The 23294-nt window shown below is 50.0% G+C and overlaps 13 protein-coding genes across 13 annotated transcripts; 6 read left to right on the top strand and 7 right to left on the bottom strand.

Annotated features, from left to right (window-relative positions):
- Nucleotides 1-101: 101 nt before the first annotated feature.
- On the bottom strand, nucleotides 102-787 carry CC77DRAFT_269815 (hypothetical protein). Its single transcript, XM_018530959.1, has 2 exons — nucleotides 506-787; nucleotides 102-458 (listed from the first exon to the last, which is right to left on the bottom strand). Exons 1-2 carry the CDS (start codon nucleotides 637-639, stop codon nucleotides 248-250), a joined length of 345 nt encoding a protein of 114 aa, XP_018382463.1. The 5' UTR covers nucleotides 640-787; the 3' UTR covers nucleotides 102-247.
- Nucleotides 788-3032: 2245 nt separating this feature from the next.
- CC77DRAFT_1042792 (hypothetical protein) lies at nucleotides 3033-3896 on the top strand (the record flags this gene model as incomplete). The annotated part of the gene is made up of 1 exon (XM_018527284.1): nucleotides 3033-3896. The coding sequence occupies one exon, from the start codon at nucleotides 3033-3035 to the stop codon at nucleotides 3894-3896; it is 864 nt and encodes a 287-aa protein (XP_018382462.1).
- A 123-nt stretch (nucleotides 3897-4019) lies between these two features.
- On the bottom strand, nucleotides 4020-5925 carry CC77DRAFT_1023218 (lipase/serine esteras-like protein). Its single transcript, XM_018525624.1, has 3 exons — nucleotides 5534-5925; nucleotides 5162-5462; nucleotides 4020-5113 (listed from the first exon to the last, which is right to left on the bottom strand). The coding sequence occupies exons 1-3, from the start codon at nucleotides 5587-5589 to the stop codon at nucleotides 4124-4126; spliced, it is 1347 nt and encodes a 448-aa protein (XP_018382461.1). The 5' UTR covers nucleotides 5590-5925; the 3' UTR covers nucleotides 4020-4123.
- A 359-nt stretch (nucleotides 5926-6284) lies between these two features.
- On the top strand, nucleotides 6285-8722 carry CC77DRAFT_269694 (hypothetical protein). The gene has a single exon (XM_018530955.1). The coding sequence runs from the start codon at nucleotides 6426-6428 to the stop codon at nucleotides 8376-8378; it is 1953 nt and encodes a 650-aa protein (XP_018382460.1). The 5' UTR covers nucleotides 6285-6425; the 3' UTR covers nucleotides 8379-8722.
- Nucleotides 8461-9377, bottom strand: CC77DRAFT_995421 (Pcc1-domain-containing protein). The gene is made up of 2 exons (XM_018536463.1): nucleotides 9184-9377; nucleotides 8461-9131 (listed from the first exon to the last, which is right to left on the bottom strand). The coding sequence occupies exons 1-2, from the start codon at nucleotides 9228-9230 to the stop codon at nucleotides 8813-8815; spliced, it is 366 nt and encodes a 121-aa protein (XP_018382459.1). The 5' UTR covers nucleotides 9231-9377; the 3' UTR covers nucleotides 8461-8812.
- A 17-nt stretch (nucleotides 9378-9394) lies between these two features.
- CC77DRAFT_269412 (hypothetical protein) lies at nucleotides 9395-10250 on the top strand. Its single transcript, XM_018530952.1, has 2 exons — nucleotides 9395-9833; nucleotides 9928-10250. The coding sequence occupies exons 1-2, from the start codon at nucleotides 9592-9594 to the stop codon at nucleotides 10070-10072; spliced, it is 387 nt and encodes a 128-aa protein (XP_018382458.1). The 5' UTR covers nucleotides 9395-9591; the 3' UTR covers nucleotides 10073-10250.
- Nucleotides 10251-11413: 1163 nt separating this feature from the next.
- Nucleotides 11414-11841, top strand: CC77DRAFT_1011530 (hypothetical protein; the record flags this gene model as incomplete). The annotated part of the gene is made up of 2 exons (XM_018523712.1): nucleotides 11414-11653; nucleotides 11716-11841. 2 exons carry the CDS (start codon nucleotides 11414-11416, stop codon nucleotides 11839-11841), a joined length of 366 nt encoding a protein of 121 aa, XP_018382457.1.
- A 45-nt stretch (nucleotides 11842-11886) lies between these two features.
- On the bottom strand, nucleotides 11887-13882 carry CC77DRAFT_269642 (benzoate 4-monooxygenase cytochrome P450). Its single transcript, XM_018530953.1, has 5 exons — nucleotides 13559-13882; nucleotides 12663-13501; nucleotides 12506-12613; nucleotides 12289-12455; nucleotides 11887-12238 (listed from the first exon to the last, which is right to left on the bottom strand). The coding sequence occupies exons 1-5, from the start codon at nucleotides 13797-13799 to the stop codon at nucleotides 12064-12066; spliced, it is 1530 nt and encodes a 509-aa protein (XP_018382456.1). The 5' UTR covers nucleotides 13800-13882; the 3' UTR covers nucleotides 11887-12063.
- An 83-nt stretch (nucleotides 13883-13965) lies between these two features.
- Nucleotides 13966-15711, bottom strand: CC77DRAFT_1033552 (hypothetical protein; the record flags this gene model as incomplete). Its single annotated transcript, XM_018526808.1, has 3 exons — nucleotides 13966-14671; nucleotides 14734-15465; nucleotides 15515-15711. The coding sequence occupies 3 exons, from the start codon at nucleotides 15709-15711 to the stop codon at nucleotides 13966-13968; spliced, it is 1635 nt and encodes a 544-aa protein (XP_018382455.1).
- Nucleotides 15712-15819: 108 nt separating this feature from the next.
- On the bottom strand, nucleotides 15820-18003 carry CC77DRAFT_1097517 (acetamidase). The gene is made up of 6 exons (XM_018529898.1): nucleotides 17614-18003; nucleotides 17420-17560; nucleotides 16919-17339; nucleotides 16711-16868; nucleotides 16512-16661; nucleotides 15820-16441 (listed from the first exon to the last, which is right to left on the bottom strand). The coding sequence occupies exons 1-6, from the start codon at nucleotides 17875-17877 to the stop codon at nucleotides 15929-15931; spliced, it is 1647 nt and encodes a 548-aa protein (XP_018382454.1). The 5' UTR covers nucleotides 17878-18003; the 3' UTR covers nucleotides 15820-15928.
- An 867-nt stretch (nucleotides 18004-18870) lies between these two features.
- Nucleotides 18871-19899, top strand: CC77DRAFT_1023211 (negative transcriptional regulator). Its single transcript, XM_018525623.1, has one exon. The coding sequence runs from the start codon at nucleotides 19014-19016 to the stop codon at nucleotides 19767-19769; it is 756 nt and encodes a 251-aa protein (XP_018382453.1). The 5' UTR covers nucleotides 18871-19013; the 3' UTR covers nucleotides 19770-19899.
- A 523-nt stretch (nucleotides 19900-20422) lies between these two features.
- On the top strand, nucleotides 20423-20968 carry CC77DRAFT_942749 (hypothetical protein; the record flags this gene model as incomplete). Its single annotated transcript, XM_018534880.1, has 1 exon — nucleotides 20423-20968. A coding segment is annotated over one exon (546 nt), but the record flags the coding sequence as incomplete, so codon positions are not given.
- A 928-nt stretch (nucleotides 20969-21896) lies between these two features.
- On the bottom strand, nucleotides 21897-22861 carry CC77DRAFT_969321 (hypothetical protein). Its single transcript, XM_018535786.1, has 2 exons — nucleotides 22655-22861; nucleotides 21897-22598 (listed from the first exon to the last, which is right to left on the bottom strand). The coding sequence occupies exons 1-2, from the start codon at nucleotides 22833-22835 to the stop codon at nucleotides 22000-22002; spliced, it is 780 nt and encodes a 259-aa protein (XP_018382451.1). The 5' UTR covers nucleotides 22836-22861; the 3' UTR covers nucleotides 21897-21999.
- Nucleotides 22862-23294: the final 433 nt, after the last annotated feature.

Here is a 23294-nt window from a genome sequence, read left to right as displayed (position 1 = left end):
AGATGGAAACTTCTTCAGGTAGCTGGTCGTTTTGGTCTCCAATATCATCCACAGCGGAAGGTTCTTCGTCATATTTTTCGATCTCTCCATAGTATTCATGCTCTGGTAATGGAATCAGTTGCAATTCGTCGTCTTCTTTGATTGGCGATGGTGTGGAGATCTCTATGTTTGGTGGTGTCTGACAGCGGGGCGAAGGATTCAATTCTATGGCATACTCTCAGTGAGCCGTCAAATTCCAATGAGCTTCCTACCTACTTGATTTATAACGAACAAGAGTGCTCTCTCGATGCCTAAGCTTTTGACGATCTAGTCTTGACTGTGGAATCGTTATACCGCGGACTTTGACAATAGTCGGGCGATGGCGTTCGTTCAAGCGGCTGAGAATAAAGTCCCACTCCTCTTTGCGCACATTCTTGGACACACGCCATCTTTTCAGGGATCTTTCGTATTGTGGTTTTCTTCTTACCAGTTAGCCTAATGTGTTTCAGTGTCGTAATCCCCTTACGTTTTTACAAAGCCTTGATTGGCCATAACACGGATAACTTCGGACAGTGGCCTATCCTGCTCTATGTATAGGTTCAGTATGTCATCCTTACGTATCGTCCATTCGGACTCGTCTTCTTCCGATCTCTTGGGCATCTTCGGATATATTCTTCTACGTGCTACCGTTATCACAACTCGGAAAGTAATATAGTAAGACGGCTCCTCGGCACTAGGCACAGCCGAGTATCGCAGTGCAGCGAAATTCGCATGACCTGAGCAAAGTCACCGGCATGCACGAAATGATTGAAGATGGCAGTATAGTGTTTTAAAGAAGGGTGAAGAGGTATGGCTAGACAAGTGTTCAAGGTCAGAAGAGAGGGGATAGAGGCTCGTTCACCTGAGTAAAGGCGTGTGTCACGCTATTGGTCGCTTTCGAAATCATCGACCCACCGGATGCAGCAACCGCGCCTCCACGTCCTTGACCTTCCGGTGATTGGTGTATGCCAAAATCTTCGACAGCACTCGCCACTCATGCAGACGAACAGCGCTTCCGGTGTGCTGGCCAGCGGTGGGAGAGTGTTGGAAGCGATGCTAGCAAGTTCTTTTTTCAGTTCCACCAAAGGTAGTGCGAATTGGAACGCTCAATCCCGAAAAGCAAGAAGCCATTCACTGGTCGTCGGTAGCTCTCCACCAAGGCTGAGGCTAAGAATTCGTCATCGCATAGACCAGGGTTGCTGCGCCTGCCCAGGATGATTGGTCGAAGCCAGAATCTCCTTAGAATCTCTAGATCTGGTGCACCTACCTTGAGAAACTACGCTAATGTAAGCGACAACGGCCAGGTGTCGGAGTTGCTGACATGTATGTGCAGACCGGCCGGCCGAGTCCTTTCGACCCTCTTAGGGATTATCAAACCAAGATGCGGGCGTGAACTGGTTGGTTGCTGCCATAATCTCCGTTCAAGGGACACATGATACCTGGTATATAGTAGTTCTCCTTCTCTGCTGGGTGCAAGATTAAGCAGCAGTTGCAGAGCGGCCACCGGAATCTACCTACAATCTTCATAACAACGAATGTTGGAGCTAGCAGTCATTTCAAATTTTCGAAAACAAGATACAGGCACCAATAATGGTACTGGACACTCAAAGCATTGTTGCAGTCATTGCACTGTTGATCACGTGTCCCCCTACTATCTGGCTGCTTTACAAGCTGTACATGCGATATCGACATCGAGAAAACTACGGTATATATATGCTCCCCAAGATTCTACTAATCCATATACTAAATCTGATGCGGGAATGAGTTCTCTTCTCCCTATTCACACACCAGCTCCGAGTGTACCGATATCGAGACAAAACCTTTTACTTCAGTATCAACGTTCGCACACTTGGTCGTTGCATACAACGATCATGCTAGAAGAATTGGCGTCTGCAGCTCACTTTAACTCCCGTGGTAAGAGATAGCATTCCTGGGCGTCTGAACATATCACTGACCATATACAGACCTGAGACACTAGTTGAGCTCAACATAACGCAGGAAAACTACTTTCTCCGCTCCACCATGTAGAGCGCATCACCTAGATGGGGGTATCGATCGGTTTATCGGAAGCAAGCGCCGACCCTGTCCAATACAATAGGGTGAGAATCGTGGATTTGATACACGTGAAAGGTGTGTATGGGTCAAATGCTTCATTTGCTGGAGAAGTACGGGCGGATAGGATAAGTAGGTGGAACTATGTGGAGACCACCCATTGCTTGCCGTACCTAGGCCGAATGATATTTGTACTTCGGCTTGTAATGCATGCGGGTAATACGCACGAGCGAGTTGTCGCTGTTCCTTCTGGTGTGGCATTCAAGCCATGTTTCAGGTTTTGGAGACCACCGTCTAACAACAGAAGGCTTAAATAACTTTCCTTCGATACCATGCTAAATCGAAACTACCATCCTCAAGCTCTTTACTATCATACTCTCCAGCACTAAAGAAAAAAACGCCCGACAGTTTTCAAACACCCGTCTTGTCCTCCTGATTTGCCTCACACCAAATCCTCTTATAAGCAGAAGTCTCGTAGGCCTGTAAGCTTTTGGAGTGATCTTTATCTTCCATCTCCTATACGACGCCTGCCACCATCCTGTCACCAGGCCTCAGCGTCGGGACTATGCTCCCATCCCTGGCTTGAAAATCAGTAAATGGTTTCATGCCGATCCTTTGGGAGTTCTGGAAGATGAGGGATTGCTTGTATCAATTTGGGGTCTATAAGTAAGCTGTAGAAGAACACATAGCACGGAAGAGACACGATACGCTGTCTCTGACTCTGTAATATTTGGGTATTTCTTATATGGGACTTATCGATATGCCGCAAGTGTGGTTGGCTCATCAGCTGTGGTTCGCTACCGAAGCACTGTCATCGCAACGATGCTAAATGCTGAGACACAACAGTCACCGACTGACATTTTCATTATGTTTCATCAAGTTCTCCATTTCCTCCCTTTCTTCTCTATTTTGACGTACGCCTACTCCACTTGAACAACAGGTGAATAGTTAACAGCAATAATATGGAATACCTCGACAATCTAGACCATGACGCCATGAACGCATTCAGGGAACTAAATAATGACACCGTACCACTTCATCAAATATCTGCACTGAAACTATCAACCGAAATGAAAGACCTGCTCCAGTCAACCAAGCAGCGTAAGACTCCAGTCAAAGGAGCAGCTGATCGTAAGTTTGGCAACATGGACTACCTCTTCAAGCTCAGCGACCCTATCACTCGCACAATCCTCGCCTCGGCCGCCATCCTTCCCTCCCACCCCCGAATCATCCAGGGAGAAGGCGAAGACGGTATCGCGCAATTCTGCCATGTCAGCGACCTCGACATTTCAAAGATCAAGGACTGGCTGGCCAAAGAATACCCAGACATTTCCCCAATCTTTGCGCCTATTAACAAGGCACGCAAGGCTTTGTCTCTCGGTTCGGCGTACCCAACTCTTGGATACGACACTACACTGCCACATCACCGTCCTGACAGCAGGGCGTGTGAGTATCTCCCAACACAGGACCAATTCCCCGTGTGGTACTTCTTCTATGGCACGCTGGGGAATAGTTCGTTTCTGAACGAGTTGTTTGGGTTGCCGCCCGAAGAAGATCGCGCACTAGTTCCAGCTTTAATTTATGGAGGAAAGCTCAAGACTTGGGGTGGCAAGTACAATGCTCTGATCGACGACGACCCTGAATCGCGGGTTGATGGATGGGCGTATGAGGTTGTCTCGCAGGAGCAGGAACACGCCCTATGCATGTATGAAACGGCGAGGTATGAAGTAGTGAGGGTGGAGATCAAGCTAGATGGGCATAGCGGAGGGCGCTTCGTGAAAGGATGCGCATTTCGATTCGCGGGAGAGAGGGGTGAACTGGATTGAAACTTTTCCTGTGGTGAGTAAAATAGAGATGCACTGTATAACGCAGTAGCACTTGTAATGTAGTAATGTATTAAGCATTGATAGATGAGGAACATCTGTACAAATAAGATGACAAAGGTATAACTCGCCCTATGGGAAAGCAGATTCTATATCCCGGGATATGTTATGCCAGAGATACGCCATGCGCCACGCTGAAAATGTAGACAGAAAAAATGTCAAAAGATGAATCAGAGTTCGAAGTTGTCAAGCCAGTGCTTGATGACCACCCTGCCCTCGTTGAATGAAGGCTTGTTCATACGCACGATAATGGCCGCGTGGGAGTGTCGGTGGTTATGTATGTAGACCGGGTGCTTCATGAAGCCCACGTTGTCCAGCGCTTCGATCATCTTGAATTGGTCATCGGTAAGGGCCAATGTCGGGAAAATGACCTTCGCAGCATCCTTTTGCTCCTGTATCGAATCGGCGTCCGATTTGGGCTTATCCTTGCGCGAGCGCGGTGAGATGGGCTGGGTGGGAGAGGCCACATGTTCGAAGCCCTCGCTCAGATAATCTTGGCTCTGGGCATGGTTCGCGTTCTCATACATGCCCTCGGCTTCTCGTCGCATGGCAGTGATCATGTTGGGTATGCGGTAGCGTGCGTAGTCGATGCCAGATCTGCCTTCTTCGTGTAGTCTTATGCGTTGACCGCTGCGAATCGTCTGAACAGCCGAGTTGATGAGGAAGGCCGACACACCAAATGGTATGAAGACCGTCAGAACTGCGACGATCGTCGCCCGTCCCAGTATTGTCCTTGTGCCTTGCGCCAGTCGTTGTGAGAAAGCTGGGGGTTCTTCAGGCTCCTTTGGCGAGACTGGGTGATCGCCATCGACGATAACTTCCTCATAGTCTGGGATGTAGTTTATCTTGATGTCGTCTGGGTCGACGAAGGGGTCGGTTTGTGAGATGCCGGCGGTATAGTATGTGACTGTTCGGTCATTCACGACGTTTGCGTATAGACTTCGGTGCTTGAACTGCGCAAGGCCTCGGATGAAGATGCTCTCGGGGTCTGCGAGTACAGATAGGAGCGATCGGCCTGTGTCTCTAAACTTGTCGACGCCAAACAGTTGTCTGCCGCTCATGGAAAGCGTTCGCGCTCCCAAGACGTTCCATATGTGGCTGTGGTAGCCTTTGAGGGGCGTTCGCACGCCGAGATGTGGTGTCGCGAAGGTCGTGAAGTTCTAGAGAGTCAGTACACTGTGTGGTGGGGTCATGATAGAGGCACGTACGACTGGCTGTATCTTCTCGAAGACGCCTCTGTGATAGAGCAGACCGATGGCATAGCGTGCGATCAAGCCTCCTAGCGAGTAGCCGGCGACGCTGATCTTAGTTATGTCGTGTCCGGCTTTGGCTAGTTCTTCTATCTTGCCCTCGACCTCTTCTGCTACACGCTCGCCGCCAGTATCGACACCATCGTAGGTGAAGCTGCCAGCGTTGCGCTTGGCCACGAGGATGTGAAGTTTGTTTTCTGGAAATCTCTCGCCCAGTGTGGTACTGACATATTTCAGGTGCTCAGGGTTCCCCCACAGACTGGTTGCGGTCAGCGGAAGTGCTTCTTCTTGACATGATAGGAGGCGATAAGGCCTCGTACAGAGACGTACCCATGGACGAGGACACAAAGGTGGTCGGCTTTCTTGGTATCGGCAGAGGTGGACATGGCGAAAGACGTGAAGTTTGCTGGCCTGGGAATTAGGGTGGAAGGCGCAGTGTATGTATGTCGCCCCGGCGGCCAGAAGTCGTCCGTGGGAGGCGCAAGTCTGACCGAGACGCGCGCAGCCTCAAAAGCAAGTCACCTGCGGCCAGGACACCACTTATGTCACGACAAAGTAGCACGACCGTCTCGGATTGGCGTATAGATGTGCAAATGTGGTTAGAAGACAGTTGCACATCAATTGTGGGCGCTGAACAGGTGAAAGTCGGTGTTTTCGGAATGCGCAACAGTTGCATCACCGCGTCATGACGGAATTAACGATCAGATCGCCGCCGTCGCGTTCGCCCGCGTCCGTGGACCGTGGACCGTGGACTAGGGACCCTTTATTTAGCGCTAGAGAATCTACAGGGCTGAGACGCGCATCTCACCTCATCAATCACCTTCACCTTCTGGCTCACTCTAGCTCCTTTGGGATAGCTGAAGCTCATACTGGAGCTTGCTGGTAACCTTGATTGCAGCGTATTGTTGTCATACTGCACTTGATGAAGTTGATGAGGCATCAATACGGACCTCAACGCGACGGCCTCTCATCAGCCGCCTTTGCATTCACGTCAATCTTCTCTTGCGCATTGCGATATTGATTGATCAGACGTCACTCGCTCATTCCAGTGCAATATCGTGCAGTCAAGCGTGCAGCTCTCGTCGATTACAAGATCGGGCTCCATATAGTTGCGACTGTCAGCGCATAGCTACTCAGCTGTTATAGCCTGGTAGGTTACGAGCGCGTTAAGCTTGGCATTGTATCTACTTACAGGAAAGGATACACCGTAATCAAAACAAACATGTGGCCTTCGATACCAGCTTACAGGAGCTTTGCCAACATAACATGTCCCTCTGGTGCAAAATGCGAGTTGCCTCATTGTATCTTCAGTCACGAGACATCGGAACCACCTCCAGCGCGACGGTCTCCGTCACCCGTCGCAGCAAAATATGATCCAGAGCCCATCGCGAAGAGGCTGAAGCTCGATGACAGTTCAAAGGCATCCAACTTACAGGCCGCTCCAGCACCAACGCAGGCAAAGCTCAACGTTCCTGTTAACTCAGACACACCCAAGACCAAGGCACCGACACCAAACAATGCGCCCAAAGCTGCTAACACCGCACCGCCTAAGACACCCACTCCTCTTCCGGCATCTGCTACACGACCAGTGTCACCAGCACCGGTTGCTGCAGCACCCAAGATCGCTGCTAAACCTGATGCTCCTGTTACCTTGATGCCGCGAAAACTCAACAAAGAACCAGCGACCTTCACCAAGCGGGTTACTCTACTCAAGGCGCTGCATACCTACATGAAGCCCCAGAACGACAAGCTTCTCAAAGCAGTCAAGCCTGAAATCAAAGCACTACACCTATCACCAAATCAGCTTAATAAACTGGCGGTTGATGAAGAGGAAAGGATAGCTTCATCAAGTGGCTCAGTGTATGAAAATATACTCAAACAGCGACTGGTCAAGCTAAAGACCATGCCAGCGGAAGAATGGGTCAAGGAACGACGCGAAGCTATAGCCAAGGAAAGCGGAGAACCACCAAAAAAGGCACCTCCCAAGAAGGTCGATACGGGCCTTACTCCAAAGGAAGAAGTCACTTTTCTCCCCAGGCTCATCTGCCCGCAGGAAGGACTGGATAAGCATGGCTATGTGATCAAGCTGCCTGCCGACGCCGATCTCAATGAGACAAAGTTAGCGTTGGAAGCAGCGGGTGGCTGGGAACAATGCGAGCGCTGCAACACTCGTTTCCAAGTCTTCTCAGAACGAAGGGAGGAAGATGGAGCACTTACTACTGGAGGGCACTGCAAACATCACTGGGGCAGACGAATCTTCCCTAGGAAATCAAGAGGCGTTGCACCAGAACCTACAAAATTCAGCTGCTGCAATGGAGAGGTAGGATCAGAAGGCTGCACCACGCACAGCACACATGTGTACAACGTCAAAGACCCAAATCGTTTGTCGCTCATCATGCCGTTCATCGAAACGCCAGAAAATGACAAAGTCCCAAAAGATACCGCTGTGTGTTTCGATTGCGAAATGGGCTACACGACCAACGGCCTCGAGATGCTTCGTCTTACAGTCATAACATGGCCGCAGCACAAGCCTCTTATTGATGTGCTGGTGCGCCCCCTCGGACATGTATTAGACTTCAATACGCGGTTCTCGGGTATCACCGCAGACCAGTTCCTGAACGCGAAGCCGTACGATGCAGCAAACCCCAAGCCCGTCCGCAAAGACCTTCGCATCGTCGACTCACCTCACGTCGCACGAGACCTGTTTCTCTCATACGTCTCTCCCACCACCCCAGTTCTCGGTCATGCTCTCGAAAACGACCTCAACACCATTCGTCTCGTCCACCCAACCATCATCGACACCGTACTTCTCTACCCGAATCCCAGCGGTCTACCCTTCCGTTTTGGCTTGCGCAAGCTAGCATCAGATTACCTCGGTGAGCAAATCCAGCAAGGAGGCGCCGCTGGCCACGACAGCTACGAAGATGCGCGGACTACAGGCGAGCTGGTTCGATGCAAGATCAAGGAGAGGTGGAAGCTTTTGAAGATAGATGGCTGGCAGATCAGAGACGATGGTGTGTATCCGCCTATGCCGACGGAGAAACCGCCAGAGCATGCCCCGGTTGCGCCGTCCATGGTTCCAGAGGCGAAGATGGCGGTTCTAGAAGGAAATTCTGCGCCCAAGAGGAAATTTGAGGACCATGAGGTGGAGGAGGGTGGTGGCGAGGAGTTGTAAGCGAAGAATTTGCAATAGAATCTGCACTTGAGGGCATATAGCATAGCATCCATGCGTTTGGATAACCGTATTTGGCTTGTAGCATGACACGGAGAGCACTGAGAATTGAAAGCACAAAACTTGGGCACGCACCCCAATCTTATTTGCTGTTCTTCATATTGTAGATACTGCAGAACGTTCCAAGTGTATACCATCAGCATGTCCTGTCTGGTACAAGGGCAATTCCTTCGTAGATGATTGACTTTCGTCCATCCCCCACGGCCTGACCGTTGAGTTATACTGATCGCTTCCTCTCTCTCGCACACGACGAGCTCGATTCTTTTATCCTCCCACTATCTTCTTGTATGCTTGGCTTCCTCTGCCGGCTTCGTCGGCGCGCATATGTCCGTCTTGTGTAGATGTGATGGTTGACGCAATTGCTCTCCTCGTCCCCCTCATCCTACTTTGGCCGCGTCTAGTCCCTGCACACCTTCCAGTCCTTCTTTGGTAGGTTCATACACAATATCCGTGTCTAGTTCCTTCATGACGCCTATCACGACGCCTATGCTCTCGATGAAGCCGTTGACGGCGACGCGTAGCATGCGATTCGTGGTTGCTGCGTATTCTACCTTGAGGACGCTTTCTTGAGGGGATTCGGGCGACGTGCTGAGGGAGAAGGCGCGGCGGACGAGGGGTGAGAGTTCGGCATCAACAGAGATGGCGCGTTGGGCGGTTTGGGCGAGGTGCGCGGAGGGGAAGGGTATGTTGAGGGTGCTGGGCGTGCATTAGTATGTATGGTAAGAAGTCGATGTGGGTGGGTCTGTACAGAGTGCAGGGAAAGTCGTCATGTTTCCAGTCTTTTTGGTCCGCCATGTTGGTTCCTTGGGTAAATCGTCTGGTGCTGAAGGTAGCCCGATCTTCGCGATGAGGCTCAAATCGCAAAAGTGTGGGGGAGGGGTAGATGCCATCTCGATGCGGCAAAGCGCGACCAGTGGAGCTATGACCCGCGGCCCATGCCAGGTACATGTCGAGAGCGTCATACATCATCATTTGCATCTGTTAGCTGAAATGTACAAACGCGTCATGCGTCATTCGCTCTTGCATACCTCGGTCTCCGCCAAACTTTTGCTTCCTTGCATCCATCCCCCTTGACATCAAACATTCAATCAACCCAATCGACACATACTCGATATACCCTCATCTACGTAATATACAGCTACAAGCTACGAATTCAATGACCATGTTCCGCAACACCATGATCCGATCCACAAGAACCCTTCGCTTCAGCGTCCCGTCCGCACGTCCTTTCTCCCTCTCCGCCTCAAGAAGGGTCGAGCAATACCCGAACAACGCGAGCACCAACTCAAAGACCAAGACGGACAAGTACGATAGCGACAGCCCTCACGCGGTACAAGAGAAGGTCAAGCAAGGAGACACACACAACGTCCAGGAGAGCAATGCAAAGGCCGGATTAGAGTAAGTCATCCCCAGCGGTGTGCATACTGCATTGTGCAAGAGGAGCAAGGGAACGAGAGTGGCATTATCGTAACGTGCGGCTAATACCATCCAGCAGCGCGCAAAAAGAGGGCAGCGGTGGTCATGCGACTGAAGGAAAGGACTCGGCTGGCGGAAAGGAGAAGGCGAAGAAGGAGTTCCCTGAAGCGCCGGACCCAGCTATTGGCATGCAGGACGAGAGAGGTGGACGTGGTGCTTAGGTGCATGCTGGTGCACACAAAGGAACAGTCTTGAAGGACCAGAGGATTGAGGCAGGCAGACTACATCCACCAGGATCGACGGGCCCATCCGGTCGGCCATATAACACAATACAAAGGAGCTGTTGCCAAGTCCGGCCATCTTACCATGACCACTTGTTGGTGTGATGGATTGGCTAACCACAGGGCGCAAGGTTTACATCACGTGGAGGAACTCCTCGTCATGTCGGCTCTGTCTTCGCCGTACGTCTAACATGCAAGGAGCGACAAAGGAAAGACCACACCACATGGTCGCATATTGAGAATGAAAGAAGTTGCTGCTAATCAATCTAGGTAACAAGAACGCAACTCCACTCTTCTCTATAAGTTGATAAAGACTCGAAACCTCATCCCTATCTCTACTGTGTCTCGCAGCTGACCATCAGCCTGAAGAAATCGTTCTCACCTTTGAACTCTATTAACGAAACCAAGCCATCATCACCATGAAGGTCGCAGTTCTCCTCATTACAACCCTGGTAGCTCTTGCCAGTGCCACACCCGTCATCTCTCTCGAGCCTAGACAAAGCATCATCACCGACGACCCCACCAAAATCTGTAATGAGTGTAAAGCAAAGATATCTACTTGCACAAAGGTAAGTCTATCTTTCTTTAATCCTTCTCTCTTCCCCTTTTTCCCCTTTCGGTGTTGAAGCCTTCCTCGGTCTGATTCCTTCTCCCACGACAAATGGAAAGGCGCACAACCAAGGCAGATAACCGTTGTCGCAATACTGTGACTAATCTGAATCATAGCAAATTTTGTTTATTATTCTCTGCCCCAACGGCGGTACGGGGACAATGTGCTATAACCATTGCATGTGCAAGGCTGCTAGGGAAAACATCCTGTGCAAGTCGGCTTGTGGGCTGAACTGCCCTTGAAACTCGCCATAAATGATGGGCCACGAGCGGTTACCACATCACAGACGTCAACGAAACACCGGGGTCAAGTGAGCAATGACGCTGCATGCTGGTAGGACGGGTGGTCTAGGTGGTGATTGGAGAATGTGATGGGTTGGTTTTGGGGTTTGTCGTAGTACGAGGAGGTGATACACGTACATCGGTTCAACCCCTAACGGAATGAGCGAGGTTTCTGGTAATCGCGGTTCCTATGATGCTTGGATGGGATGGTTTGTTAGTTCAGGACGCTACACCTCTTGGAGAAGAGGTAGTACCGTCATAGCGATGATAGGGATATTTGACACAAGTCAATGTGTTGTTTTCTTTGTCTCGTACATGTTCTTATCTAAAACTCTTACCTCCCTCAATCTTCACCCTTGACCTAAGCCGCTTCGTATTTCCATTCCAACCATGATTCACTACTCCCTACGTGTTGCCTTAACGACTCTCCTTTTTGCCATCTTCACGCTCCTTGTCACCGATACCCTCGCAGCAACACCTCCCCTCGACCATCCCATCCCCAACCCACCATCTTTCCCTCCCATATATCACAAACCATCGACGCTGTCTAGTATCAGACGCGATACGCACGACCAACGCGACAATCGGAGAATGGAGGCGAACAAGTGCGTTCGGTGCAAATATACTAGAGTGAGTCTGGTGGTATCTAGCCTGATAGAAGCTAATAAAAGTACAGAAATGCCGTGACACAGTTACTGGATGCCCTTGAGCATGGAACTGCGAGGTTGGTGAACCGGATGCGCAGTGTGGAAATGGTTGTGCATTCGATTGTGGGAGGGATAGGGTTGGCTGACAGCAAGGAAATGGACTCGGTCTGAGCTTAGATGTCTGCCTGCGTGATATACTACGTTCCGTAATTGTTGAGTAACTACAATAACCACTAGCTTGTTCGTTCATGTTCATTCTTGTCGTCATCAGATACCTTGAACCTATTGGTCCTGACACAGCATAATATTCAGGACCTGCTGCGTTGGCAAAATCGGGTGCATGCTCCAGAACCATACGCGTACTGGTCACTTTGATCCGAGAAAACCCATCGTTCACTCTTGGAGTACCTTTGTAACCCTGAAGTTGACACCGTAGTTATAATTCTTGTCGAAACCTAGACCAAAGTCTCGGTATGGAGTGATGTTCTCGATGGAAGAGTCCACAAGCTCCAGGTCAAAGTTTTGGACCATAGCTGCGACGGTAAGGTAAAGTTCGGCGTATGCAAGACTAGGTCATGTTAGTATTCTTGCATCGTACAAGAAGCATAGATAGCCTACTTTATGCCAAGACAGGCTCTACTGCCCTTCGTGAAGGTGACCAAATACTTGTCGAGATATTCTCCACGGGCTTTTGCTTCAATCCATCGCTCAGGCCTATACACATGGGGATCAGGGAAAACGTCGGGGTGGCTATTGAGTAAATATGGCATTGCACCGATGGTAGTCTGGAATCATTTCAGACCTCTCAAGCTCTCAAGCAGGTTCTGTAACTTACGCCGGAAGGTATGAGCATGTCCTTGTAAGCAAGCGGCTCGACAAGTAAGCGTGGAAAGCGACTTGTGAAGGGAGATTCGTATCGAAGTGACTCATTGATGACCGCTGTCTAGTATGCATTAGGAGGCACACATAGCAAAATGTAGCAAATGACTTACCAGATACGGTAGAGATTCAAGCTGGGTCCAGGTCGCGTTCTTGTACGGTTGTAGCTCTGCACGCAGTTTGGCCAGGATTTCGGGATACAGAATCAAGTAGCACATGGTAGCTGTCAAGGTTCTGGCAGTGGTATCCACCCCGGCGATCAGGATGGTTGAGCTCTCATCTGTCAGTCGTTGAAGTGTCCTCTCTTGTGCGGGTATCTTGGAGCTGACTAGTGCGTCGAACACCGTCCGGGGTTTGGTTGGTTCTTCTCCTTCCATGCTTTTCTTAAGTGCCGCTTTTGAGTATCCTGCAATTCTTGTTTCGAAGTCCAGAAAGCTAACCATGGAAGGGCTGATGCGGGCGACTAGCCAGGCTGGAAGATGTGTAATGAGTCGGTCAATGCCAGGAAGAAACCGTCGCACGTGTTGAATCATCAATATGGCTTTAACATCTCGTTCGAGCTCGCACGGGAATCCAGGTTTGTCGAGATTACCAAAACTCTCGCCATATGCATAGTGTGAGATAACGTCGATCGCTAGACTGCCAAACACGAGAGGCCCAATAAGGGTTTCTTCAGTATGGTTGGCTTCCTTTAAAAGGGTCACCAACTTATCAACTTTAGACTGAATGATTGATTCCAGGTCTGAGATGGATCTCTTCGAAAACAGATTGGCAATATAGCCGCGGCGTTGCCGATGTAGTTCATGGTCGTTAGTAGAGATCACCGATGTGCGTACGATGGTTGTGAGATCAGGGCATTTGTTGCGCTTCTGTCCACCACCTGAATAGACCTTGTCATAAAAGAAGGGGTCGTTGAGAGAGAGCTCATCAGGATTGACTCGTATAAGTGGGCCTGCCTATTATGAACACATACTTCTACAGTGGAGTGCGCGTATTGGGAAATGCTCACCATATTCCTCGTGCATCTGGATGACCTTCTTGTAATACTGCCCACCGTGTATGATGTCGTAGTAGAACTGAGGAAGGTATGATCCAGCTGCCCAGCGTGAACCAGGGAAGCTGGCCAAAGGGTGGAAGAAGAGGTTATAGATAGTCTTGATAAGCCAGTATGTAATGACGAGCACAATGAAGCCCCCGACTACGGTGAGCTTATCTACCTCCTTCATGCTCTGAGGGGTGATAGTAATCATTGTTGCAGTTACTTTTGACTTTTAGGAGATGGCTAGAGGGATTCGAAGATGCTGTGAACAAACGGGGTGGTGAACACGAAGCGGGGCTATTTGATTGTTTGCATTGCCTACACGAATAGTCTTGGTGGCTAACTCACACGACCTCTTGTTGAGAAGCGGGGTACCTTCATTGTCCTTTCCCAAGTTTGCGTTTGCGTATGCGCACAGCTATTCGTTCCTGTGGTCGGAGCTGCCCAAAAGCGGACTCTCGCAGCACAGGCATCGCAGCGTCGGTCGCCTCTGGGTCACATAACTGTACCTCAAACTCACTCATTACGACCGCCAGAGTGGCTGCTTGTATGGCTCTGGTATAGTCGCTAGCGATTCCAAAGCTTTGCCGGTCGTAAAAGATAGGGGCCAGCAGCTCGAGGTTCTGCGCATCGAACCTTCCATTCTCGACACGGGTTCCGCTCTTCCGTTGGCCTCGCGCTTTGGGTCCATTATCATCGGGGATCAAGAAGCGTTCAGGCCAAAACTCATCTAATGGTTTCTCAACAGTACGTGGCCGTGCGTTTGCCCAGGCCTTGGTATCCAGTGCGATATCATGCGAGAAGGAAATTGTGTTGCATGCCTTGGGTAGTTTCCATTGGCTACCGATGGGAACTTCGGCGAACTCGTTGGCACATGTCATGTATTGTGCGACACGGAGGCGGCTTATTTCCGCCTGTAACGATTGAACGAGGGGCAAGGCTGCAACCCCATTGACGTCATATGTGGTCGCCTTTGACGATTGTCGCTCAGAGACGATAGTAGTGATGCGTTCCGCCAGATACGGTTTGCGTAAAACTTCTATTATTGACCACACAGCGGAAGGAACCAGATCAACATTCGAGCTGTAGAGCATGTCAGAACTTCTTGATGCTTGGCAGATAATGCATCCCCAGGTGATGCTTACCAGTGCATGATGTCCAACATCTCCGCTGTCCTAGCTTCAAGAGGTAACGGGGCTTTCGCAAGTAAGTCATCGCGTTCTTGAATGAATTTGGATCCCTTATGTTCATCCCAATCCACGTCGTCACTACCGATCTTTGCAAATTCCGTGCCGCTATGATTAGCTTTCAACCACTTCTCGACGCCTTTGTATAGTCGATCGCGTGGCTCCCTATATGCCGTTGAATTTGTGAACCATGGCATCCCCGGCACGAAGCCCTCAATGGCATCTTCAAATTTCCAGTAGTCCTTGATGAGTCCAGAATATTGCTTGAAGATTGCTGAACCGAAGAGGGTCTCCATAGAACACCTTGTGAGGACTTGCTGGAAAAACGACCAGCTGTCTTCTATCTGTGTCCAGCTGCCGACTTGAAACATCTTGTTATTCAGATTGCGCGAAAGAGTTGCAGCGTAGAGGTCGGTCAAATTTCTCAAGGACTCTCCTTCTAGGTACTTTTGCGTTGATGCTATGCGCGCACGCTCGATGGCTCCTTGATCGACGGCCGCCTTGGTGTATAGATTTGCTACAGCTTGAGGAGAACCCAGAATGATCTCGTACATATTCTTCCCGGTGATGACTGGATTTCGCTTCTCATATGCCTGGATAGCCTGCTTCATCTGCTCCGGATCTCGAAGAACAATGAAGGGCTGCAAGCCCGCCTTGACGGCAAACGGTGCGAAGCTGCCATAGTCCTTGCTGACAGATGTTAGCACTCACAATGTAGTGTATACATGGATGATCGTACAGTAACCTCGCGAAGTACTTCTGCGGTCCGTCATACGCTATACTGAAAGCATGAAAAACCCCTGGGAACAGATACGGAATTGTTGGCGGCCTGCTCCCTGATGCGGTATGTTTCGCATTTTGGTAGAACAACGTTGTGGAGACATAGTAAGTTAATGCAGGTGTGACGATCAACAGGACAGCTAAGAGGAGAAACATTGCTGGTGAGATAAGAGATGAGGCAGGTCAAGGCTGTGACGAGCTCCAATTAGGCAGAGCGGATCCCTGCGCATGCTTAGCGGCGGAATTTCCGGGTCCGCTTCACGCCACCTATACAACCGACAATCAATCTTCCTGAACAAACATGGAGCATACATCGTTACAATTCTTTTTGTACTGTTTTACATGCTCACGATAGCTTGTATCTTGCTACAGCTTAAGGTGTTACCGAATTGCCGAGTAACCTTCCTATTTCCTCAGCAATCGCCAATGTCTTCTCCTCGCTGAGCCTCTTTCCGATGACTTGAATAGCAACTGGAGCACCGTGGTATGCTTCGGGGTCGTATTCGGCCTGGACAGCTGCATCCATGTCGTTCAGAGGCTCATAGTCTGCACGCTTGGCATCGATTTTGCTATCTGCAAAAGTGACCGGGACAACGACGCTCGTAAAGTCGAGTAAGTTGATGGCAGACGCGTAGCCATAGTACTTGAACTGGTTGTGTCGGATAGCAGCAGTTGGACTGATGGGAGCAACGATGCAGTCAAGTTCGCAACCATGCTCGGCCTCGACCTCTCGCCATCTGGACAGATACTGCATCTGGTAATCCCACTTCTGTAAATGGATATCCCACACATCGTTCAAGTCAGCCTTTCGCATATCTGGGTTGAGGAGTTCTTTGATGTTTGGAATTCCTGGCTCTCCCGAAGCGTTGATGTCCTTCATTACGTCCTGTCTGATTGTCAGCTGGTGTAAAACACCTAGGCGTAGCTGCGCAAGAGCCAAAGGGAGGAGTTATTACCGTGGAGCCATCTGCTCCATAGATCTTGTTAGCAAGATCGACAGCAAAATCATGTTTGTATGGAGTCCAGGGTAGAACCTTGTGCTGACTTCTTTCCAAGACGTCCATTACGCGTTCGATTCCACGTAGGACAGGAGGATGTGGGAGAACCTGTGCTTTTAGCGAAAGCAATTGTATTGCATTTCGGTCTGAGACTCACGTTGCCGTCGCATGTGTAGTAACCGATGGTCAGGCCGGATGAATTCAGCTTTGCCTTCAGAGCATCTTCTAGGTTGTACCTCCAAGGCAATGGGATGACTTTGGAGTCGTAATTCCAGGGCTCTTCGCGGAGCACCGATGTGAGGAATAATCTCAAGTCTTGACAGTCAGCTTCTCGATCAGCAGGGACGTGCGTCTTGTTCACTTACCAGACGCAGAGTGAGCAATAGGTCCGACGACACTGTGGATGGTCTCTTGACCTTCCATGCTGTTCGCCATGTTTGCGTAGGGCATTCGACCATGACTAGGACGGATGCCGTATAGAAAGTTGAACGCGGATGGGATTCTGATAGAGCCGCCAATATCAGTTCCAACACCGATGATTCCTCCACGGAGGCCGATCATAGCTCCTTCTCCTCCCGAGCTTCCTCCGCACGACCAGTTCTTGTTGCGCGGATTTGTGGTCCTTCCGATGATGTTGTTGACAGTCTCACAGACCATCAAGGTTTGAGGGACACTTGTTTTGACATAAAAGACAGCACCTGCCTTACGAAGAAGTTCTGTAAGAACGGAGTCTTTTTCATCATACTTTCCCAGCCAGGAAACGTAGCCCATGGATGTTTCTTTTCCCTAATACAACCATGTCAGGTTTGTCGCTCGTGGTTCGCTCGAGAGTTGATTACATCGAACGTAAGAGAAAAATCTCGTACCTTCACTCGCAGTTGGTCTTTCAAAGAGATCGGAAGACCATGTAAAGGTCCAACAGTCGTGTTGTGCTCGGCGTAATACTTGTCTAGATCTCGAGCCTGTGCGAGAGCCTCCTCGGGGAAGAACTCGTGTACACAATTCGTCTGTAGCAACTTGTTAATCGCTGGGTCTGCCACAGTGGTATAGTTGGTCCTACCAACTGCTGTGCTAAGGCAGCTCTTTTACAGAAGGCAAGTGTGACATCCACGGACTTGAGCTTCCCTTCAGCCATTTGTGCAACAAGATCAGTGGCCGAAGACTCGGTCAGCTCGATTTCTCGCGCAGAAAGAAGCCCCGATGCTTTCGGAAACTCGAATACATTGTCATCGCTTGGAAGGTCTCGAATTAACCATTCCGAAGGTATCGTGCTGGCGATACGAGTTCGTTTGTCTGCAGCAAGCTCCTCCCAACTAGAAGTCATTTTTGCTTTTGTCTGAGCTAGTTGAGCAACCAATAACCAAAGTTTAGTCTCGGATGTGTTCGATTCAATCTATAGAGGCGGATTGAAGTGCAGGGACGTGTTCGTGGTGGTGACGTCGGACCAAAGGATGGTGACGATGGTCTACCTCATGTGGGGTTGATCGCTTGTACCTTCTGCAACGGAACCCACCCCCACGGAGATGCGCGAACCCCTCTTTTCGAACACATCTGTACCACTGAGGTTCGTGCAAATCCCTCATCGAGGCGATACAACACGATATTAGACTTCGCTATGTAAACAGAGTGTACATGCTGCCGATTTCAAAATTCACACATGTTCTGTTCGGGGTTAAAGGTCCTAGGGTCTGAGGGAGCCAGCCATGCATTGCGTCATTCCAGAATTCACAACGCTCGTTTCCACGCTTCTCACGCAGCCGTTATCGCCTTTGACCTCTTACCACTAGCTCTTATTCATACTTACCTCTCAAGAATGATACAAATACTGCAAAAGTAGGCAACATAGGTACCCGTAAAATCTTACCTAGAGAGCGCACCTTATCTACAATTTTAGCTGATATCGAACAGAATATGCACCACGCCACAGGAATTCAAAGGTGAGGAATGCGCAGTAATTTACTCTCATCCCTGCTCCTCAACATAGGAAGTAATCCCGATCTTCACATGCTCGCTGTAGTATAACCTCACTGGCTGCGCCGGCCTGGCTGTGCGATTGGTCACGCGAAAGTTCCAGGCACTAGACGCAGAGCGAGCCGCACTTCCAAATTCGAATTCGTCGAGCTGGACCCTTCCTTCCAAACGTACTTCGTACAACACAGCTTTCCGCTAGCAAATTAGCCAATGCTCCTCAGAAAATGGTGTGGAGCACAATCGGCCCATAACGGATAGTCACGCTCGAGTCATCGACCTCTTCCTGCATTCATGCTCCTTATTATTTCGTAATATCTGATTGGGTACTTCAATTATACGCTGTAGACGCCACCATTGACATCTTACGCCCTACAGCATAACAGTCAAAACAACGTGTAGAGCGCTTGATATATTGATGCTCGTATGTCGGCCTTGAATATTCAGTAGACAAATTCTGCCTTGGAACCAGCAACCACTAGCCAATCCACCATGTATCTTCGAGCCGTTCATGCAGAGAAAGACATTGCTAGACTACAGCAATTCATACGCGCCAACTCGCTAGGCATCTTTACCACAGCCATTGACTCCAAGTCGTTTCCTTTTCTTCAATCGAGTCACATTCCTTTCGTTTTGGATATCGAAAACACAGCAGATCAGGTCCATCTTGGCGTTCTCCGTGGACATATCGCTCGAGCGAATCCGCAAGCTAAAGCTCTGATCGAACACATCCAATCTCAAAATGAGGACGAGAAGATCGACACAGTTCAGACTATATCACGCGATGTTATGATCCTCTTTAACGGTCCTGCACACCACTATGTCACACCCAAGTTCTACAAAGAGACAAAGCCAGCAAGCGGGAAAGTGGTTCCTACGTGGAATTACTCAGCGGTACAAGTTTACGGTCGTGCTTCCGTGTTTTACGACACCAAAGCCGCCTCTACGGGTCAATTCCTCGACAAACAGATTAGGGACCTGTCCCATCAGTCAGAAAGAGACATCATGGGCTACGAGAAGCCGTGGCAGGTGGAAGATGCGCCTACTTCGTACATCGACATACTGAAGAAAGCGATTATCGGCATCCAGATCGAGATAACGGATATTGGTGGCAAGTACAAAATGAGTCAAGAGATGGGTGCGGGTGATCAGCAGGGTGTCATAGATGGTTTTAAGGCCCTGGGGTCGGATGTTGGAGCTGAGATAGCAAAGACTGTAGAGCAAAGGGGAAAACTCGGAAGCTCTTAGCTACAATCTATGAGAAGAGCTTTGAGAGTACCCGGAATAAGAGCGTATACTGCTGCACTTCGTGTTCTTGTACTTGTACTTAGGCAATGTTCGTAGCCTCATCATCTATACAGGAGTGGTCTGACTGGCTTACCAGTTGATGAGCTACCAGAGTGGGGCCCCTGCCGAAAACTCCGAAGTCCCCTTCCCCTCACCCAAGTGACCGCCACCACGGAGCCATCCCGACTGCGACAACCCAATGACGCGTTGCACCTTCACCTGCAACTAAATAGGCGCGTATCTCACGGCAGACAATCGTGGGCTGTGACTGCAAACATGTTGATCCCTGTGCCACGAGGTTGGTCGGCCTGAAAGTCAGACGTGGCTGTGCAGGTGGCCCTAATATCAGGGAGCGGCCAAAAATGGTCATCGTCCATTCCATGGCACAAGCACTTTGCTCGACTTTTCGAGAAAGTACATTGCAAATTTAAATCAATACTTCCAACAACACTACAACCAGTAACGATCGCCTTTTTGAGAAAACGACGCAACGCGAAGAGTGTACAACTAGAATATCACCTGGAGGCATCCACATCTTTCTACCTTCCCAATAAGTCCACCTAGAATACTCCATAACCCTCCGCCTGAGACAGCTTGAGTGGTCTGGCATCAAGATGGGCCTCTTTAGCTCCAACAAGCTTCGTCAACCGCCACTCCCTGACTTAGCGATACAACTCGATGACACGGCCGATAGAGTTTATAGGCCAGACGATATCGTCAGAGGCCACGTCGTACTGACGCCCGTCGCATCTATTGAGCCCGAAGCGCTTAAAGTCTCACTGTTCGGGCAATCGCTCATATGGTATCGTCGGGATGTAGGCTCCGGCAATACCACTGATTACCATCATTGGAGGGACAACGCACCACTATTTGAGGTAGCTCAGGACGTTTTACACGCAGCAACCACCAAGACCAACGAGGATAAGAAGAAGGAACCACAAGCTATGTCGAAGTTCGAAGCAGGCCAAATCTACACATTTCCCTTTCAATTCACGTTTCCTGCTGGGACTGGTACCACGCGCTATGGCCAATACGAAAATGATTCCGACCAGAAATACGATATCGGACCCCATGACTTACCTCCCAGCTTTCTATTTACCAGATTCAACAGGCCAACCGACGACGGCACAGATGCAGACTTTGCCAAGATCGAATATGGCGTACGGGCCACACTGATATGTCCTGGCATTGGTGTCGTCCAAGGCAAGTCTCTCATAGACCTGACAACTACATCGATCATCCTCTTCCAACCCACAAGCCCGATACCACCACCCGGACCATACACCACGCTGAACCGCTACCCAAAGACCCTCACACTGCGATCATCTCTGCTAGCCGGCAACACGCAAACTGGTATCCGACAAAGCATCCGCGACCGTCTTTCCTCTTCGACCCCTACACTCGACTTCGAAATCGCTGTAGAGCTTCCAGAACACTTTACCAGCGGGTCCGAATTTCACTTTCGTGCATCCTTCACAACGCTATCGCGAAGCCCGAACGCGCTGCACATTCCTCCATCCGTCACATTCAACATCCTCAAATTGGACTTGCTGGATTTTACCTTCTTCCGTGCACCTCGCGACAGAGACGCAGGTAGTGGCAGATCCGGCTTGCACAGGAGTAATAGGTACGAAAGCTGGCCGCCGCCAGACCAGCTATATGTCGTGGCCAAGAATGAACACGAGGACTTCACGGAGAGGAAGACGTCTCTTAACGCTTTACCTGAGTCAGCCACATTGGAACTTACTGCTGGGCTGCCAGAATACTCCGTTATCGCTAGCTCATCAGGAGAAAAGCACAGTGGGGCAATGGAGGAAAAAGTGAAGAGTACTTGTGAGCAGTGGTTCACGGCGAGGATCCCAGGTGTGACAGTACCAAGTTTCCGTAGTTTTGCCATCACAAGGGCATACAAAGTCAGAGTCAAGCTTGGAGTTGAGGTCGGAGGAAAGAAGTTCGAGAGGGAGGTTGAAAGCGCGGTAGGGAGGATGGGCAGCCCGCAAGCCTAGTGGTGTTAGAGATAGTTGGGAGAGGATGGAGTTGTCTTTTTCGTGGAAATGGCGCCGCAATACATATGCTAGATGAAGCCGTACTTGTTGTAAATGTTATGAATACTACTGTGCAATGTCAAAAACGTGGGGTATCATATCCAAACGCCAAAGCAAAATCGAGAAGAGGAATCAAGCCGCGGTATTCAATAATACCAGCTCTCCAGCACCTTATCGACCCTCCGCCTCCCTTCACTCTCTAATCCTTCCATATCAACACTCTCGTCGTCTTCAGCCGTGGAAGGTGCTTGGACGTTGCCAAACTTCTCTTCCACACGTGCAGCAACGCGTATTGCCAATGTCCGTGTCTTTGCCAGCTCAGGCGCGAGCGGCGCATCCTTCCACACCAAATTTGGCTGTATGTTCTCCTTGGGATTGCGATAGGGTTCTAGTAGCGAAAGCAAGGTGCGGTATGTGTCGAGCCGGTTCTGAAGCGTCTGCCGGCGTGCGGAAAGTTCTTGAAGGCGCGAGACGGAGGAGAGATATTGGTCTTGTGTGATCTCGGCGTCACGGTCGGGCCATGTTGTGGGTAGTTTCGCAATGTTTTCGTCGAGTGTTAGGTCATCGCTCTGATATAGTGCGTGCGTGTCGTCTTCGTGGGCATCGGACGGAGGATTTACTTCTTCGTCGTCGTCGGCATGATGTGCGCCAGATTCCCAGTATAGTATGTCTATTTGCTCAACAACATGCTCAATCATTTGGCGGCTGTAGACTTTTCGGGAGTGTTGTTTAAGGTTGCGGTTGACTAAGCCACATGGTTAGAACGATCTGAAGGTCATCATGAGTGCAGTAGATCCATACCTTTATCCAACACTCCCTTCATGACACTGAGCTCGATCCCACCATCTTGCGCAAGTGTGCGTAGACGTTCCGACGGCGGTATTCCACGCGATAGAATATGTTTCCTCGTTTGTAGAAACCGCTGCTTTTGCTCCACGACGGTGCCTTGTTTCGACCTTGCGGATGGCACGTGTTGATCCATTGTTGAGGCTGTTGAGTGCGTTTGGCGACGAGTATTGCGCACAAGAGCACTGAACCGCGGGGACTAGCGCGACGCGTTGAGATCACGCTTTGCCTATTTGAGATGGCGCGATGGTGCTACAATTACGCGTCAAAAGTTTTGCAACGCTAGCGCCAAATCTCTCCCCCACCATCACCACCACCACAACAACAACCCACTATAACTATGTCAACACCGCGTGTTTTTGGACGTGAGATATCGCAAAATGTACGGCGTAAGCCAAATATGAGTCTTTCCGAGCGCAATATAGCCATCGGGATGTGGAAAGCTGGCTGTACGATGGTAGAGGTGGCGGACGCGTGCGGGCGCTCGAAATCCACCATATCGCGCCTTATCAAGAAGGCCACCACAACGGGCACAACAGAAGACAAACCACGCAGCGGACGTCCCCAAATACTGTCGAGGCACGCGCGTAAGCTG

The sequence above is a fragment of the Alternaria alternata genome (assembly GCF_001642055.1).
Source record: "Alternaria alternata strain SRC1lrK2f unplaced genomic scaffold CC77scaffold_19, whole genome shotgun sequence".
In the NCBI taxonomy this organism is placed as follows: domain Eukaryota; kingdom Fungi; phylum Ascomycota; class Dothideomycetes; order Pleosporales; family Pleosporaceae; genus Alternaria; species Alternaria alternata.
The sequence above is the reverse complement of the archived record's forward strand: the minus strand, read 5'-3'. Positions and strand labels throughout refer to the sequence as shown.